Source organism: Miniopterus natalensis, chromosome 1 (assembly GCF_054644295.1).
Source record: "Miniopterus natalensis isolate mMinNat1 chromosome 1, mMinNat1.hap1, whole genome shotgun sequence".
Taxonomy (NCBI): Eukaryota; Metazoa; Chordata; class Mammalia; order Chiroptera; family Miniopteridae; genus Miniopterus; species Miniopterus natalensis.
This window is the reverse complement of record NC_142081.1, coordinates 69,431,779-69,448,914: the sequence shown is the minus strand read 5'-3', so window position 1 is coordinate 69,448,914 and position 17,136 is coordinate 69,431,779. Positions and strand designations below refer to the sequence as shown.

Here is a 17,136-nt window from a genome sequence, read left to right as displayed (position 1 = left end):
CTGTTGCCACCGCTGTCACCACCATTACTACTGCCACCTTTCTGGAAAAGAAGGAGAGAGTTAGGGTGTGTTGGCTCACCCTGTTTCCTTTATTTTTATGCTCAGTCCTGCTATTCCCTGTCATGGAGAATCGGAGCCTCGGGGTTTGGGCAGAATGAGGGTGAGGGCTTGACTTGAATTTACCTTCTGGTTGGGACTAGAGGTGGGTCTAGGTTCCAGACTAGAATCAGGTTTGGAGTCAGGTTCTGGTTGGGGCTGGGCTACAAAACAGCTCTAAGTCTCCAAGTGGAAGGACTCATAAAAGTTTCTTCCATGACCCCTGCCCCTCACACATGCCCTCTGCCCAGGAGCCCTGGCTCTCATTCAGCACAGCTGAGAAGGCTGTTTCCTGGAGAAGTGGGTCAGAGCACCCTTGCTCCACTCTCTTAGAACAATATTCATCTCCATGAATTGCATTCTTTGGTTGAAGAGCCCTTGAAAATACTTGATCCCATTTGATCACCATAAGCTCTCAGAGTTGAGATGATCAGGTTCATTGTTCTGATGAGGAAACTGCTGTTAAGACATGCCCAAGGTTAGTGAGCTCAAGTGCTGGAGCCAAAGCTGTACCCCTTGCTCTGGGATTTCAGACTCGTTCTTTCTTCTATATGGATATGGAATGGTTGGGCAGAGCCTGGCCTCACTCCCTGAGGTACGGAACCAGGTGTCCTCTCCCATGGTGATCCCCAACACACAGGCCCATGCACACGTGTACCCTCAGGCATTTATGCTCTTTCACACACACACACACACACACACACACCTTGTCCTGGCTGAAATCCCTGAGACACTTGAATCTCCAGGAGGGAGGAAAAAGGAGTGGCTCGGGTTAGGGCACTGAGTCAAACCTGGCTGGGTGGGTAAAGAGAAAGATTGAAACAAGAGGGAGAGAGTATGACAGGGCATTTTCCTGGTTCCCTGGTAATCTACCTGGGCCCACGTTTGCTCACACACATCCGGATCCTCAGGGTCCCGCCCCTTTCCATATTCATAGTAATGCACAAACATCCCCTCAACAAAGTCCTTTGGCTGACCTGCTTCACATCTGCCTGGGACTTTGATTTCCACAGGTAGATTGTCTCAGAAGTGTTGGAGGTAGGGGCAGACCCCCTTCAGGGCTGGGGCTTGGAGATGGGCTGAAAAGGTCAACGTGAGTGTGGAGAGCTCCTGCCTCTGTCCCCACTCCCTGAGGCACCTCCCTGCCTGATGCATCATCAAACTCAGCCTCTCCTCTATTGGCTTCCTGTGTCTTCTTGCCAACGGTGTTTACACTGTCTTCTGGTTCAGTGGCTGTTGGGCAGAGCTGGGACATAGGTAGGATGGAGGGAAGAGGTCCTAAGAAAGGAGCCCCAGCCTTCTGCAGAACTCACAAGAAAGCCTCCTTGAAGATACCTGGCCTCCCCTTTACCTTGGTAGTCTCTCTGCAGCAGCATCCCGGTGTTTCCCCTGTGCAGGGTGGAGTTGGGATGCACACAGGGCAGGTGCCTAGAGCCGGTTGATCAGGATTCCCAGGAAGAATTCCGAGTTGGAGAACCCAGGACTCCAACTGACCAGACACTCCTCTCAGTGAGAGGGGGGTACTCTGCAGCCTGGGGAGGGGGTCTCAGTTCCCACCCAAGACTCAGAGTAAGTCCTCAGCTTCCCCCAAACCCCCAGGCTGGGGGGAGAAAACAAGGGATCGCTCCTCCTCTGACCACCCCCCAATCCCAAACTTAAGAGAGACACAGGAAGCTGGGGCTGCTCACTCATGCCAGGGGCTATGGAGCAGCTGGAAGAAGAGGGTGGGTTTGGGGGGGCGGGGGTGAGAGGATCTGCTAGAGCCTGCAGATCATGGGTTGGCTGGTGGAGCCAGTCTGAGGGCCAGGTTGCTGATGTCACCAGTCTGCACCTTGGGATTCAAGGACCTCCCTGGGCAGGTTGGGTACCAGGACCAGGCCAGTTTCACAGGGCTGAGCCTGACCTGGGCTGCATAGGAGCCTGGTAGCGTAGCAGGAGGCCTATAAGACCACAGCCAGGCAGCCTGAGCTTGGCAACAAAGGGTCAGCTGGATAGGGGCGTGGGGGAAAGGGGCTCCATTGCCCTCAAAAGGGGTTCCTTAAGCGCGCAGCCTGGCAGGAATCAGCCTGGTGTGACCGTATCACCAAAGCCTTCCGCTTTCGCCCAGCTTTGGCCCTGACAGACCCCCCTCCCCAGCTCCCTCCCTTGTTCCAGCCCCCAGCCCGGACCATTCCGTTTCTACGGTTTCTCAGTTCCTCGAAAGGGAAAAGAGGCTTCCACGGGTACTTATTTCTCACCCCTACCTCTGGAGACAGCCTCTGGGGGCCGGGCCTCGATGGAGCAACCAAGCTTCCCCTTATTAGTAGCCGGCCCCGCCCTACCCCCCACATAAACCACTCGTCCGCCCGCCCCACACCTTCCACTTGTGCGGCGGCGTCCGGCGCGTCTGTCCCGTCCCATCCGTCCCGACCAGTTCCACCCCGGCCGCGCCACCGCGCGCTGCCCGCGCCAGCACCGCCACCAGGTGAGGAGCCCGACGGGCTCTGAGGCGCTGAGCCCCACGGCGCCGTCTGGGGGCCGCGCACGTCCGGAGCCGACCCCGCGGAGTGGAGCGCGGGCCGGCCCAAGCCTGCGCGCCCGGCGACGCTGCCAGGATGCCGGACTCCGCGCCCGGGAGCCCGGGCTCCAGCACCGCGAGCCGCCCCTCCGGGGGGACCCCCATCACCGGGTTTGACCCGACGTGGGGAATGCCAAGGACCCCAAGTCCAGCTCGTCACCCGCCTGCTTTTTGCCAGGAGCCTTGGGTGGGGAATCTCTGCTAAGAAATGGGTCCTAGCCCTGGCTGGGGGGCTGGGTTGATTGGAGCACCCTCCAGTACACGGAAAGGTTGTGGGTTCGACTCCCAGTCAGGGCACATACCTAGGTTGTGGATTCGATCCCTGATTGGGGAGCTGACGGGAGGCTACTGATGGATTTCTCTCTCCACCCTACCCCTCTCCAAAAAGCAATGGAAACATATCCTTGGGTGAGGGAGAAAGAAGGGAAGGGAGGGAGAGAGGGACGGAGGAAGGGGAAAGAAAGGGGCGGGGAGAGAAAGAAGAAAGAAAAAGGAAGAGAGAGGTCCTGAAGGCGGTGGGCTGGCCAACGTCTGTTCTAGACTGAGGAGCAGCTTGTGGAGGGAGCAGCACTGGGGATGGATGGTCTGTGCAGCTGGGTCTTGAGGCTGTGACAAGTGCCCACGCATTTCCTGGGATGGGTCTTCCAGCAGGTTTCTCCACTGGGCATCTGGTTTGGTGGGTGTCTATGTGGAGGGGAGCAGGGAAGACTGCAGTGTGGGAAGTTTCTTTAGGTAAATCTGAGAAGTCTCTGGATGGGTCTGGGGGAATCTCTGTATCAAAATAAGGTCATGTCCATCACCCGGTTGGAATCAAATCAGCTCTCTGAATAGAGGGGTTTTGGCTGAGCTGGCAGGGCTGGCTGGGGCGTTCTGGCTAAAGGAAGTCCGAGAGGGTGACCGAAGCCTCCCTGCCTCTTCCACACAGACATGATGGATGGTCCTCGTTCAGACATGGGCCGCTGGGGCTGGAACCCCTGGCAGCCCCCAACCTCACCTTCCCCGGAGCCAGAGCCGGAGCCAGACAGACGGTCACGCAGAGGAAGCCGTTCCTTCTGGGCTCGCTGCTGTAGCTGCTGCTCCTGCCGGAGTGGGGCAGATGACGACTGGGGGCCTGACTCCCACAGAGGCTCTGGCTCCAGGGGTCGAGGGTCCAGCTCTGGGGGCCGAAGACCTGACTCCCGGGGCTCAGACTCCCGCCGGCCTATCTCACGGGGCAGTGGTGTGAACGCAGCTGGAGATGGTGCCATCCGAGGTGAGGCTGGCTTTAACTGAGCCAAAAGGCCTTAATGGGGACTGAAACTCATCCTGGCATCTCTGGGGGCCTGGGAGGCTAATGATGGGGGCCTGGGCTCCCCATGGGACTTCGCTGACCAGGAGCTCTGACTTTGCAGAGGGCATGTTGGTAGTGACTGGTGTGGATCTGCTGAGTTCACGCTCGGACCAGAACCGCCGAGAGCACCACACGGATGAGTTTGAATATGAAGAGCTGATCCTGCGCCGTGGGCAACCTTTCCACATGGTCCTGTTCCTGTCTCGGCCCTATGAGTCCTCCGATCGTGTCATCCTGGAACTGCACATTGGTCTGTAGTGGGAAGGGTGGAAACTTGGGCAGGGGGACTGGCTAGCAGGGCCTCCAGCCTTGGTATTAGGGTCAGAGGGGCACCCTCCCTCACCTCACTCCTCATCCTCTGCCGTATAAGGCAGGTGCAAATGCGTGTGTCCCTAGGGGTGTGTCTCAGGGAGAGTCTTGGTGTCCCCATTTTCCTAAGCTCACCCCCTTCAAGCCTCCAGGGGTATCTCTCCCAGTATTCTTTCTCCTCAGGTGTTTGCTTCAGTGTTGCTGCCTCTGCGTGGTCTTTCTGGGTCTGCTCTCCTTCCCCAGGGTGTGGCTGGCTCTCTCTACTCTCTCTGTCCAACTCTGTCCCTCTGTCTCCATGGCCCAGGGCAGGTGCCTTCCTCACCGCGTTGCTTGGTGGCCGTTGACTGCGCAGGCTGGTGATTACCATGCTGCCGGGGGCGGGCGACTCCTCGTACCCTTTGATTAGGACCTGGCCTTGCCCACCCCGCCTCTAATTTCTCAAGTACCCCACCACCTCCACCAGGGATGCACGGGCTCTGGGAGCAGGCAGGGCTGACCTTCAGGATCTGGACTGCCCTTTCGCATGAGGCAGAGGCATAGGCATGTGCACCCAGCCAGGGCAGCTCTGCTTTTCCAGCCCAGGAGCTGGGACAATCAAGCAGGCAGAGGGTGACAGTGGCCTCTCTCTCTCCTGCCCACCTCTGAGTTCAGTGTCAGGGGAACAGGTTTGGGATGTTAGACTGGGTTTCTGCCCTGGCATGTGGGCAAGCATCGGGCGGGGACAGGCTGCTCTCAGACTATAAGGCGATGGCCCAACTCAGGGACACACACACTGGCTCATACACATCCTGGGTGGGGCTGAGAGAAGTAAGTCTAAGGTTTCATCCCCCCCACTTCAGGGAGGCCTCACCAGCTAATTGCTGCTTTCCCCATTCTAGGAAACAACCCTGAAGTGGGCAAGGGCACCCATATCATCATCCCAGTGGGCAAAGGGGGCAGTGGAGGCTGGAAGGCCCAGGTGACCAAGTCCAGTGGGCAGAATTTGAACCTACGGGTCCACACCTCCCCCAACGCCATCATCGGCAAGTTTCAGTTCACAGTCCGAACACACTCAGAGGCTGGCGAGTTCCTGTTGCCCTTCGACCCCCTCAATGAGATCTACATTCTCTTCAATCCCTGGTGCCCAGGTGAGCCTGCTAGAGTCAGGAGCAGGGGGGGACAGGAGAGAAGGAAGGCCAGGCTTCCTTTCCTAGGATTCAGCTTGGTGTCTGACCCTAGGAGAAGCCAGTCTCCCATTTTTCAGGTGAGGGGATCTGGGTCCTATGTAGAGAGGTGCAGAATTGGCCCAGGGAGAGGTGGGGCCCAGGGAGAGGGCTGGAGGGAACCATACATGTATATTTTGGGGATGCAGAAGACATCGTATACGTGGACCGTGAGGATTGGCGGCAGGAGTATGTACTTAACGAGTCTGGGAGAATTTACTACGGGACTGAAGCACAGATTGGCGAGCGGACCTGGAACTACGGCCAGGTACAGCTGGCCAGGGCCACATGCACTCCAGGGAGCTAGAGGCAGGTGGGCTGGGGTGGGGTGGGGTGGGAGAGAAGGTGCTGGCCTAGGGGTCAAGCTAGGCCACCTAGAGCTGTGGTCACCTCTGCCCTCCCTCCTTCCAGTTTGACCACGGGGTGCTGGATGCCTGCTTGTACATCCTGGACCGGCGGGGCATGCCATATGGAGGTCGCGGAGACCCAATCAGTGTCTCCCGGGTCATCTCTGCCATGGTGAGCTCCCTAATGGCTCTGAGCCCTACTGTGTGTCTGCCTGCTGCCTCTCTTGCCTCTCACTTCTGGTCTTTCTGATTCCCCCAGGACCCTAGCCCTGACCTGCCCTTGCAAATGGTATCATGGGAAGGGGTCTCATTCCTCTTCTCTCCTTTGCCTGCCCCCCACCCCACCCCACCCTTCCTGGCTCCTATCCCAGCTCTAATGGAATGTAGAGCCAAACCCAAAACTTGGCACACCCAGGATTCACATTCCTGTGTCGGACCAGGGGGGGGGGGTGCCCTCTGGGAGGGAGTGGGTGGGGCTCAGGGATCCTGAGGCATTTACGGGTGAGGGGTGGTTGTAGGGCTAGGGGCTGGGCTGGTGACTACGTGGCAGGCCCTGAGCCTCTCCTCCAACTCCTCCCATCCCATTCTGTCCTGGACAGGTGAATTCCTTAGATGACAATGGGGTCCTGATTGGGAACTGGTCTGGCGATTACTCCCGAGGCACCAACCCGTCAGCGTGGGTGGGCAGCGTGGAGATCCTACTCAGCTACCTACGCACCGGCTATTCTGTCCCCTTTGGCCAGTGCTGGGTCTTTGCCGGTGTGACCACCACAGGTAGTGGAGGGGCTAGGACAGGAGTGGCCTGGGCCCTACAAGGAGGAGGGAGGGAAGCCAGGTTCCACCTTCAAGAGCCAGGCCCAGCTGTGGCTACAGTGCAGGGACAGGTGGGGGTGGATGGTAGGCTGGCCTTAATTATCATTAATTAATGTTAACAGAGAGAAGCCTAGGGGAGGGGAGGGAGAAGGGAGAAGCAGGGACAAGGCCAGGCAGGCGGACAGCTTCCCCTAAACCCCAACACACCCTGACCCAAAGGCCTCCTGACCCTAGTGACCCCTCACCCAGCTTGGCAACCCCAATTGCCCTTCTCCCCCTGCTATTCCTCACCTGATGCCTCATGTGCCCCCTACCTCTGCCCCCCACCCCTGTCCTGGCCCCTGAACCTCCAAACCTGGCTCCTCTGCAGTTCTGCGCTGCTTGGGCCTGGCCACCCGTACCATCACCAACTTCAACTCGGCACATGACACAGACACGTCCCTCACCATGGACATCTACTTTGATGAGAACATGAAGCCTCTCGAACACCTGAACCATGATTCTGTTTGGTGAGCCTGGGGCTGGGGCTGGACTGCTCATCCCTGCCAAGAACAGTGACCTGAGCCCTGGCCTGGTAGCTCAGTTGGTTGGAGCATGGTCCCATACACCAAAAAGGTTGCAGGTTCGATTCCTGGTCAGGGCACATACTTAGGTACGTGATCCCTAGTCAGGGCACGTACGGGAGGCAAGCGATTGATGTTCCTCTCTCACATTGATGTTTCTCTCTCTCTAAAAATCAGTCTCTCTCTAAAAATCAATAAAAACATATCCTCAGGTGAAGATTAAAAAAAAAAAAAAAAAGAACAGTGACCTGAGACCTGGATACTGAGGGTAACTGGGGAGGCAGGCCCTGGATAGGCAGCTCAGACCCAACACTCTCTCCATGTCTGTCCAGGAACTTTCACGTGTGGAATGACTGCTGGATGAAGAGGCCGGATCTGCCCTCAGGCTTTGATGGGTGGCAGGTTGTAGATGCCACACCCCAGGAGACCAGCAGTGGTGAGGCGAGGCCCTGCCTAACTCCTGTACCCATATCCCAAATCCCCAACCTGGGTAACAAACTCTAGCGTCAGCACTGGACTGGGCTTTAGAGCCAGGTCCTTTAACCCCATGGTTCTTTAAGCAGACTTATTAGCCATGTGGCCTTTATTTTTACCTTTCTGCATAACTATATGCCTATGTTTTATTTCTTTATAATGGTTAATATACTGAAATGGTTCACAAGTCAAAAAAAGATTCAAGAGAATTTAGTGACAGGTTTCTCTCCCCCAATCAATCCACTATATCCTACTAGGAATCTGCATATTTGAAAGTTCCCCTGATGATGCTAAAGATCAGCTGGGTTTGGGTCCTACTCCAAGCCCTTTTGGGACACGTGGAAAACAGTGGCCCAGAGAGGTAGAGTGACTTTCTCTAGGACAGATCATTAGGTCAGCAGCACAGCAAATCTAGTCCCTGACTCCCTCCCTTCTTGACATGCATTCTTGCTTTCACCAGGTCTTCTCCTGTCTGTTCCATTGCTCACTGTGAGTAATATGTACAGTATAGAAAAAAGTCAGGGTTCAGATAGGTTCAAGGAAGAAAGCAGCCCCTACACCCAGCCCTAAGAGATAATCACTGATGACCTAACCCACTAGTCTCTTTCCCCAATACACATGTTTGCAAAAATTAGACCTGTTGTACACTCTGTTCTCAAACAGGGCCCGCCCCTTCCCACCTTAACACTGCAGCCCCAGGCAGCCAGCCTGCCCCTCATGCTGCCTGCCTTCCGCCTCTCCCTTCTTCACCCTGGGTCAGATAGCCCTTGCCTAGCCTACATTTTTCCTCTGGTCTCTGGCCAGATCTCTCTCTCAATCATCTCTATGAACAGTGTCCCCTGAGTTGTGCAACCCAGTGATGTCTATGATGCTGGAAAAGCTGGCCTAGGACACTGGGAGAACTGAGTTCTGGTCCCCACTCTGGAAAGTGATGGGCTGGGCAGCAGGCAGGGGCTTTGGTGCCAGTCAGACTCAGGCTTGATTCCAGCTTGATTACTTCTTAGTTATGCCATCTTGGGTAAGTTCCTTGCATCTTTTGGCTTTGGTGGTCTTGTTTATAATATGAGGATAATATATACCATGTAGGGTGATTGAGAGGACCAAACGAGAAAAATATACCTGTATTAGAGAGACTAGCAACATGCCTGGACCATAGTAAATATGAGTGCCTTCCATTCTCTTGTATCCAGCTGTCTTGTGAAATCCTGGCATCTACCTTGCCTCTCCAAGCCTCACTTTCCCCATCTCTAAAACAAGACCATACTGCTAGGTGTTAACTAAGATTCTTTCCTTTTGGATGGTGTCCTCTGCCAACCCTCCTCCCTGTCAGCTCATCTCTAAAAAACCCTCCTGAGCATGACACGGTCAGACTATTTCCCACCAGCTCCCCTCCCCCTTCCCACAGAGAGGACAGATTGGGCTGCAGAGCTGGGGGCTTGTTCTGGATCTTTCTGGAATGGTGGCTATGGTGTCATTGGTCTCCCAGCCAGCAAGCAGAGTTACCATGGGCTCTGGATTTGCCTTGATGTAGAGGGTCCTGACCTCTGGGGATCACAGACAGCCAACATCCAACTTCAGCCAATGGAGGAAGAGTCTGTCGATGATTTGGTTAACAAGGCAGGCCTGTCCCCAGGGTTGGCCTTGCCCCTCCCCTGCCCCCTACTGACCGAGGCCAAATGGAACTTCACTCTTCTGTTTGCCCTTCCTGGGTTGGACTGGGTGGCAGCTGACCCCAAGGCAGTGGACACTAGGCCTGGATGGGTGGGCCCCTCCCCAGGATCTGAGGGTCCCCCTGGGCCTCCTTGGATCTCTCACCTCCATCCTGCCCTGACTTCCCTAGGCATCTTCTGCTGTGGCCCCTGCTCCGTGGAGTCCATCAAGAATGGCCTGGTCTACATGAAGTACGACACACCCTTCATTTTTGCCGAGGTGAGGGTTGTGATCCACATGCCTTCTTGAGCAATCTGGAAAGCCAAAGCCCTGGCGTAGACCTGGGGCCTCTCGTCCTGCCTTCACCGCTGACTGACCAGCTGTGTGTCCTTGGGCAAGTCATTCTAAGAGTCTCAGTTTTCTCAACTGTAAAAGGGAATAATAATGGCTGTCGTGCTTCCTGTACTCAGGATCAAAAGGAATAATGGGTGTGAATCGGCTTTATAAGTCATAAAGTCAGCAAACGAGCATAAGGGATTACTGTTATTAATGCCAAAGTACTTTGCAAGGAGCCTCCCAGACCAGCCTCCCTGTTCTCTAGCCTCATCTGGCCCAGCTTGGAAGGTCTCCCTGTTTGACTCTGCCAGAAAGCTCCCAGCCTTTAGACCTAACCCCCCTGCTGCTGCCAGGATCCAGGAAAGGTAGCTGTGGTCAGGTCCAACCTCAGACCTTGTGCCTTATTCACTCCTGGCTCACCCCCACCACCAATAGGTGAACAGTGACAAGGTTTACTGGCAGCGACAGGACGATGGCAGCTTCAAGATTGTGTACGTGGAGGAGAAAGCCATCGGCACTCTCATCGTCACAAAGGCCATTGGCTCCAACATGCGGGAGGATGTCACCCACACCTACAAGCATCCAGAAGGTACCATTCCCCCAACCCGGCCAGCGCAGGCCCATGCCAAATGTTCCCACTGAGCACTCACCCACCCTCACAGTAGCAGTAACCTCACCCTCGACTCTCAACCCCCAGGCTCAGAAGCAGAGCGGAAGGCAGTGGAGACAGCAACCGCCCATGGCAGTAAACCCAACGTGTACGCCACCCGGGACTCAGCTGAGGATGTGGCGGTACAGGTGGAGGCCCAGGACGCGGTGATGGGGCAGGACCTGACGGTCAGCGTGATACTGACCAACCGCAGCAGCAGCAGCCGCCGCACTGTGAAGCTACACCTCTACCTCTCAGTCACCTTCTACACCGGTGTCACCGGGTCCGTTTTCAAGGAGAGCAAGAAGGAGGTGGTGCTGGCTCCAGGGGCCTGTAAGTGCTCCTTCCCCAGCCCTGTCCCCTAGATGGCCAGGCACCCGGGGCTGTGGACATGGAGACCCTGGGAAGCCGTGTCTGGGGAAGCAGGCCTCCGTGACACCATGCTTCTTCTCCCCAGCGGACCGCGTGACCATGCCTGTGGCCTACAAGGAATACCAGCCCCACCTTGTGGACCAGGGGGCCATGCTGCTCAACGTCTCAGGCCACGTCAAGGAGAGCGGGCAGGTGCTGGCCAAGCAGCACACCTTCCGCCTGCGCACCCCGGACCTCTCCCTCACGGTGAGGGCAGCTGGCTAGAGTGTGGGGGTGACCAGGGGTAGAGGGAAATTGGAGCGGAAGGGGACAGGGCACTAAATCAGGAACACGCTGGCCTGACGAGCAGTTCTAGGAGGAAAAGATCAGGGATTGGCTCTAGGCTCTCAAACCTCAGTTTTCTCACCTGTAAAATGAGATCTCATCTCCCTGATTCTGTGGTGGTTTCAGATGAAGAGTGGCTTGGAGTTTCCTCTCTGGCTTATGCAGAACCTCCTCTTGGGCAGAAATGTGGGACTCAAGGCGGTTTTGAACCCTCTCTGGTGCCGTGTACAGACCCCATGTATTTGACCAGGGTCTCTGATGTGGGGATGGGTCTCTTTTTCTCTCAGTTATTGGGAGCAGCTGTGGTCGGCCAGGACTGCGAAGTACAGATTGTTTTCAAGAACCCCCTGCCTACCACCCTCACCAACGTTGTCTTCCGGCTCGAGGGTTCCGGGTTACAGAGACCCAAGATCCTCAATGTTGGGTGAGTCTGACGTCTCCTTACCTGCCTCCTGGGCTGCCCTGGGCCCAAACATTGCTTTCTCTCTTGGTCAGGATGGTACCATCTGTTAGGGTCTGAGAAAGCAGCTTGGGGCCAGCCAGCAATATCTCCTGACTCAGTTCAGTCCAAGCAACATTTAAGGAGACCTGCTGTGTGTATAGTGCTGTGCTGTGTCCCCACTCTGCCTCACCATCTCATTAGGGAACTAAAATTTCACATAGGAATCACTAGCAACTCATCACTAACATTGCCCAGCACTCAGGAGTTGTCTAGGGACTTTCAGAAATATTTTCTCATTTGGGAGACCATAAAAACCCTTTAAAGTGCATTATAGAGACCATCACATAATTAAAAGCAAAGCTTTGGGATCCCAAAGACTTGGGTTCAAGTCCCACCTCCATCACTCACTGGCTATGTGCCCTTGGGCAAGTGACTTATCTCCTCTGAGCCTCATTTTTCTCACCTGTAAAGTGGGGATAACAATAGTACCTGGTTCTGAGGCTCATCGTGAGAATTAAATGAGATGATGAGCATAAAGCATTTAGCATAGTGCTTGGCACAAATTTAGTGCCCTTTTGGAAGTTTTTATTTTGATTATTGCCATCATCATCCCCACTTTACAGATGGAAAACCTAATGGCCACGTCTCACAGGGCCTCACAGTCATAAGGGCCACAGCTCTTCCTGCATGGCACCCACCATGTATAGACTCTCAAGCCCATTGCTTGGTTTGAACCATGAGGGCTGGGCAGCAATTCCAGAGGAGAGGGCCCTGTGCCCCAGGCCCTTACCAGCCTGCCTGGACCTGATCTTGGGCCGGGGAGGCTCTGTGAGGGCCTCACACAGTGCTTGTGTTCCTGGGCCTGTGCTGTCATCTCTGATGACACAAGACCCACACAAGCTGCCCTGCCCCTTCCCAGCAACAGCAGAGGGAAAGCAGGAAAGGCCAGAGGCTGATGTCTAAGATCAGCATTCTGGGGACAGGGGCTGTGTTTCCTTCTTTAGACAAAGAGAGCCTGAGGGAAAGAGATGGCCTGTGGGAGGAGCTGGGTGCAGGGTCCCTGTCCACCCTGCCCAACACCCCCTCACACACACACACACACACACACACACACACACTCAGTCAATCATAGCAGGCTCTGCCTGCTGGTGGTTTCCACTGTTACCAACAGGCCAAAGATGAAAAGGTTGCTTTTTCCTGATCTTTGCCACAGTCTGAACCCTGGATGATGTCATATGTTACAAAGGAGTACTTTACCCTTATCTCCCTAAAAGTGTCTCTGGCAGCTTAGAGAGTGAAGCTGGGACTCCAGATAGCTCCCCCCTGCAGGCGTCTCTTACCTGCAAATGATGGAGGGGGATCCCCCTGCTCTGAGGGGCCCCCAGAGCTGGATTCCCCTCAGCAGCCCTACCAGACCTTTGAGTCTTGCCCCCTCCTGGGAATAAGGAGAGGGCCACTGAGCAGAGTATGGAGGCCTGGCCCCTCTCTTCGCCTGCGGGCTTGTGTAAGTCTCCCCTTCCCACTTAAAGGCCCCAGTCTCCCCACCAGTAAATGAGAGGGTTGGATGATGGTTTCTCAAGGCAGGTTCTCCCTGGACATTCTGTGGCTCCTCAGCTGCTGCTAGCCCAGGCCAGGGCCACCAGGACACTTGAGAGCCCTGAGGCGGAAGTCCCTGAGCTGTTGGTTCAGATATATTGGATTCCAAGATGGGTGTTACTTTGTTCTCATTTGCACATCAAAGGCTGTGGTATGGAACCCCATTATAGCATAAGATGTGCCACCCAGAGTGGTGACTAGCCATTTAATAAACATTCCAGAACTTACTCCTCCAGATGGCCTCAGTCACCAGCAGAGGCTGAAAGTCTCTTTCAAACCCTTCTCAGGAATGTCCCTCAGAGCCTGAATCATATTCTCTAGCATATCCCTAGGGTGTCCTTCCTGGGGGTGCATTTAACTTTGGGGAAACAGCCTGAAGTGACTTAGAGCTAAGACTAATTAATAAAGTGGGCAAACAAGGACGGTACTAACGCCCTTTTCAATCAGAAATGAAGCTTGGCTGTAAAGGAGGGACGGGGCGAGTGTGTGACTGGGTGCTTGTTATGTGTGTATGTGATTTTTAACGACACTGAAGAAAAATCCAGGAGGAGTTATTTTTATTTTTATTGACTTCAGAGAGAGGAAGGGAGAAAGAGAGAAACATCAATGATGAGAGAGTCGTCATTGACTGTCTGCCTCCTGCATGATCCAGCCCAAAACCTGGGCATGTGCCCTGACTAGGAATCGAACCAGGAATCGAACTGTGACCTCCTGGTTCATAGGTTGACATGCAACCACTGAGCCACACCAGAGGGGCCCAGGAGGAGTGTGTGTGTGTGTGTGTGTGTGTGTTTAAAATATATCTTTATTGATTTCAGAGAGAGGGAAGGAGAGGGAGAGAGAGAGATAGAAACATCAATGATGGGAGAGTCATCATTGATCAGCTGCCTCCTCCACACCCCGGAATGGGGATGAAGCCCACAACCCGGGCATGTGCCCTGACCAGGAATTGAACTGAGATCTCCTAGATCCTAGGCTGATGCTCAACCACTGAGCCACGCCCGGCCAGAAGTAGTTTTGAAAAATGTTTCAAGCACTAGCAACTTGGCTGAACAAGTACAGAGTTGAAGGACAGTGCTAATTTGGGGTGTTTAAGTTCTAGTGTCCTTGTCAAGGAGTTGTTTTCATTGCCTGTGCTCATTGTTACACACACGTTCCAGCTTTAGCAACTGATGTGCTCAGCTTAAACTCCCAAACAGGGATGTGGCAAAGGTCTCACCTGACACTAAAACAGGGAAGGGAGAGATCTTGACACCCCACGCTGGAAACTGGAAAGCAATTTCTCTTGGAAATAACGTTATAAAGGCCAGGTTCTGAGGGAGTACAGTTTGATTATAGTTCTTTAAACACTGGTCTGAGCCTAAACAATTTTACCTTTGTACCTGTGGAAAAGTGGGCACAGATTAAAAACACAAATTTGTCACCAGCCAGAGTATAACCTACTTGCTCAATTATCAACTTAGTTTCTAGTTACCTGTTGTGATAGGAAGTCTAGCAATTCGGTCTGTAACTTAACAGTTAGGCTTTATATATCTCCCTGCCTCCCCCTGCTTTCCTCCTTCATGGAGCTTGGAGGCACCTTCAAGACCATCTGATCCCACCCTCTTATTTTATATTCACTTCCATTTTGCAGACCAGAAAGTGAGGATCAGAGAAGTTCAGTAACTTGTTCTAAACCCCACAGCTAGCAGTGGTAGAAGGAGTACAGAATGGTCCAGGGAAGCCCCTTGCAAGCAGGCTCCAAGCTAAATGTTTTGCCCCAAGGAGAGCTTATCCTAAAAGTTGGCGTGTTGGTTCATTCCCTTGTAGGACTGAGGTGCCTGCACAGGGTGTGGCTCCAGAGAGGGTCCCCATGGCAGGCTTGGGCTGAGTAGGGGGCCAGAGGTAAGGATTTAGGCAGAGGCAGGAAAGGATAGATGCTAACAGGCATGAGCGGGTGCGATATAAATGCAGCCGCGTTCAGTGGATAAAGTGCATGTGCAGATTGCTGGAGGAGCTCAAAGAAGGGCCAGGTTCATTTCCCTGAGGGCAGGAGGTGCTCGAGGAAGCCCTCACTGAAGAGGTGGTGGGAGCCTGCGCAGGCAGCCAGGGCAAAGCATGAGAAAGGAAGTGAGTTCAGGGAAGGGAAGGAGCCCATGGGCTGGTGGGCAGGAGGAATGGTGGGGGGTGAGGCGGCTGTGCAGGCGGACAGGCTGAGTCAGAGAGCCTGTGTGTCGGGTTAGGGAGCCACAGTCTCATTCCATCAGCACCAAGAAAGCCAAACCCTTTAAGGGGTCAGTTCAAGTTCAAGTGGTTAGAGAATAGAATGGAAAAATGAGATGGGAGGCAAGAAAACCAGCTAGAAGGCTGGTGAAACTGATTCCCACAGGTGTGGTCTGGGAATAGATTTTCAGAGATCCATGAAGAAGGGAGAAAATGAAGGCACTGTGTGTGTGTGTGTGTGTGTGTGTGTGTGTGTGTGTGTGTGTGTGTGTGTGTGATATGCACACACATGCACACAAACAGGTATGTCAATTTAAAGATTCCAACTGTCTGTTCTTGGGAAGGACTTTCCCTTTTTCCTGAGATAACATATTTCCAATGTTTTAGGGTATTAAAATGCCCTTCTTTGGAAAGATGTTTGTGGCAGAGGATAATTAATTTTCCTCCACTTTCTTTCTTGGCAAAACTGAAAGTATTTGGCAATACTGTGTTGAGCCCCAAAGTCTGCATTTGAAGTTTCCTTGGCCTTGGAAATCCAGTGTGAGGCAGAGATGGTCTGGGTAGGCAGCAGCTGGCAATGGAGATGAGGGGGAGGCACTGCAACAGTTTTGTCCAGGTGTTTGTGGGAGGGGGAGGGAGGAGTCCTGGATGACTGGGAGATTTCTAGCTCAGGCAGCTGTGTGGGTGACTGCTGATCTGGCCGTGTGGAGGTGGCCTTGGGACTCAGGCTTTGTCCTGGTCCTGGGTGTGGGGATGCTAGCTGAGCCTAAGTGCCTGAAGGGCTCCACCTTCTGCTCTTCCCTTCCTGGCTTCCCCATCAGTCCTTACTCCCCACTCCACCCCGCCACCCCAGGCTTATGACCCTTTCTCTGCCCACAGGGACATTGGGGGCAACGAGACAGTGACACTGCGCCAGACATTTGTGCCTGTGCGACCAGGCCCCCGCCAACTCATCGCCAGCTTGGACAGCCCACAGCTCTCCCAGGTGCATGGTGTCATACAGGTGGACGTGGCCCCAGCCTCTGGGAGCCGGGGTATCTTCTCAGATGCTGGAGGCAACAGTCGCTCAGGAGAAACCATTCCTATGGCTTCTCGAGGTGGGGCTTAGCCCTGGGCCAGGAGCAATGGGACTGGAGTCAGATGAACAAGGACACTGCCTCAACACAGGGGTTCGCTTTAGAGCGGCTCCCCAGCGGCTCAGGTGGGGAGGCCGGGACACCTGGGGAGGGAGCCTGTCTTCACTTGCACTGGGCCGCACAGAAGCTAATAAACTATTTTTTAATGAAGCTGCTGTTCTGTCCATCTCTCAGTCCATGCTGGGCCGAGCAGTGTGAACCCACTGTCTGTCCTGGGGACACACCTGGCATTTCTGGTCCCTGGTTCTGAGATGCATGGCTGGCAGGTCAGATGATACCAGCTCAGCAGCTCTTGAGATTAGGCCTGCTTAGCATCACCACAGCCTCCAGAGCTTATGGGACCAACCCTCCCCCACCCAAGGGTGCTTCTACTGACCAAAGCCCTTTTGAAGCCCCCCGGGTTGGGGTGGAACTGCCCCTTCCATGGCACCCACTGTGGGAGAGAAGGACCTAAATTCCCTTTTGTAGGCACATGTTTGAGGTGGAAATAGGCTGGAGTACTCGCTGAACAGCAAACGCTATTTTCCACTGTTTATTTTCAAATATCCTTGTATAAGAATTTGTATAAAAGTAATACATGTTCAGAGTTGAAAATTAAGAAAATACCCAAAGTTGTAAAGAAAATAACAATAATCTTCAGCCACCACCATGTACATAAAAGAACTGTTAACACTGTGTTTCATATGCTGCTCTTCCCCCACCCCCACCCCAAGTAACCTCTGGTGAGCATTCTCTCCC

General features: G+C 54.2%; 1 protein-coding gene across 1 annotated transcript; it reads left to right on the top strand.

The window, feature by feature from the left end:
- Position 1: 1 nt before the first annotated feature.
- TGM1 (transglutaminase 1) lies at positions 2-16,485 on the top strand. Its single transcript, XM_016205882.2, has 15 exons — positions 2-65; positions 3,579-3,905; positions 4,045-4,233; positions 5,171-5,419; positions 5,644-5,762; positions 5,906-6,013; positions 6,441-6,615; positions 7,025-7,163; positions 7,550-7,653; positions 9,532-9,620; positions 10,113-10,266; positions 10,375-10,659; positions 10,784-10,944; positions 11,310-11,446; positions 16,142-16,485. Exons 2-15 carry the CDS (start codon positions 3,581-3,583, stop codon positions 16,368-16,370), a joined length of 2,463 nt encoding a protein of 820 aa, XP_016061368.2. The 5' UTR covers positions 2-65; positions 3,579-3,580; the 3' UTR covers positions 16,371-16,485.
- Positions 16,486-17,136: the final 651 nt, after the last annotated feature.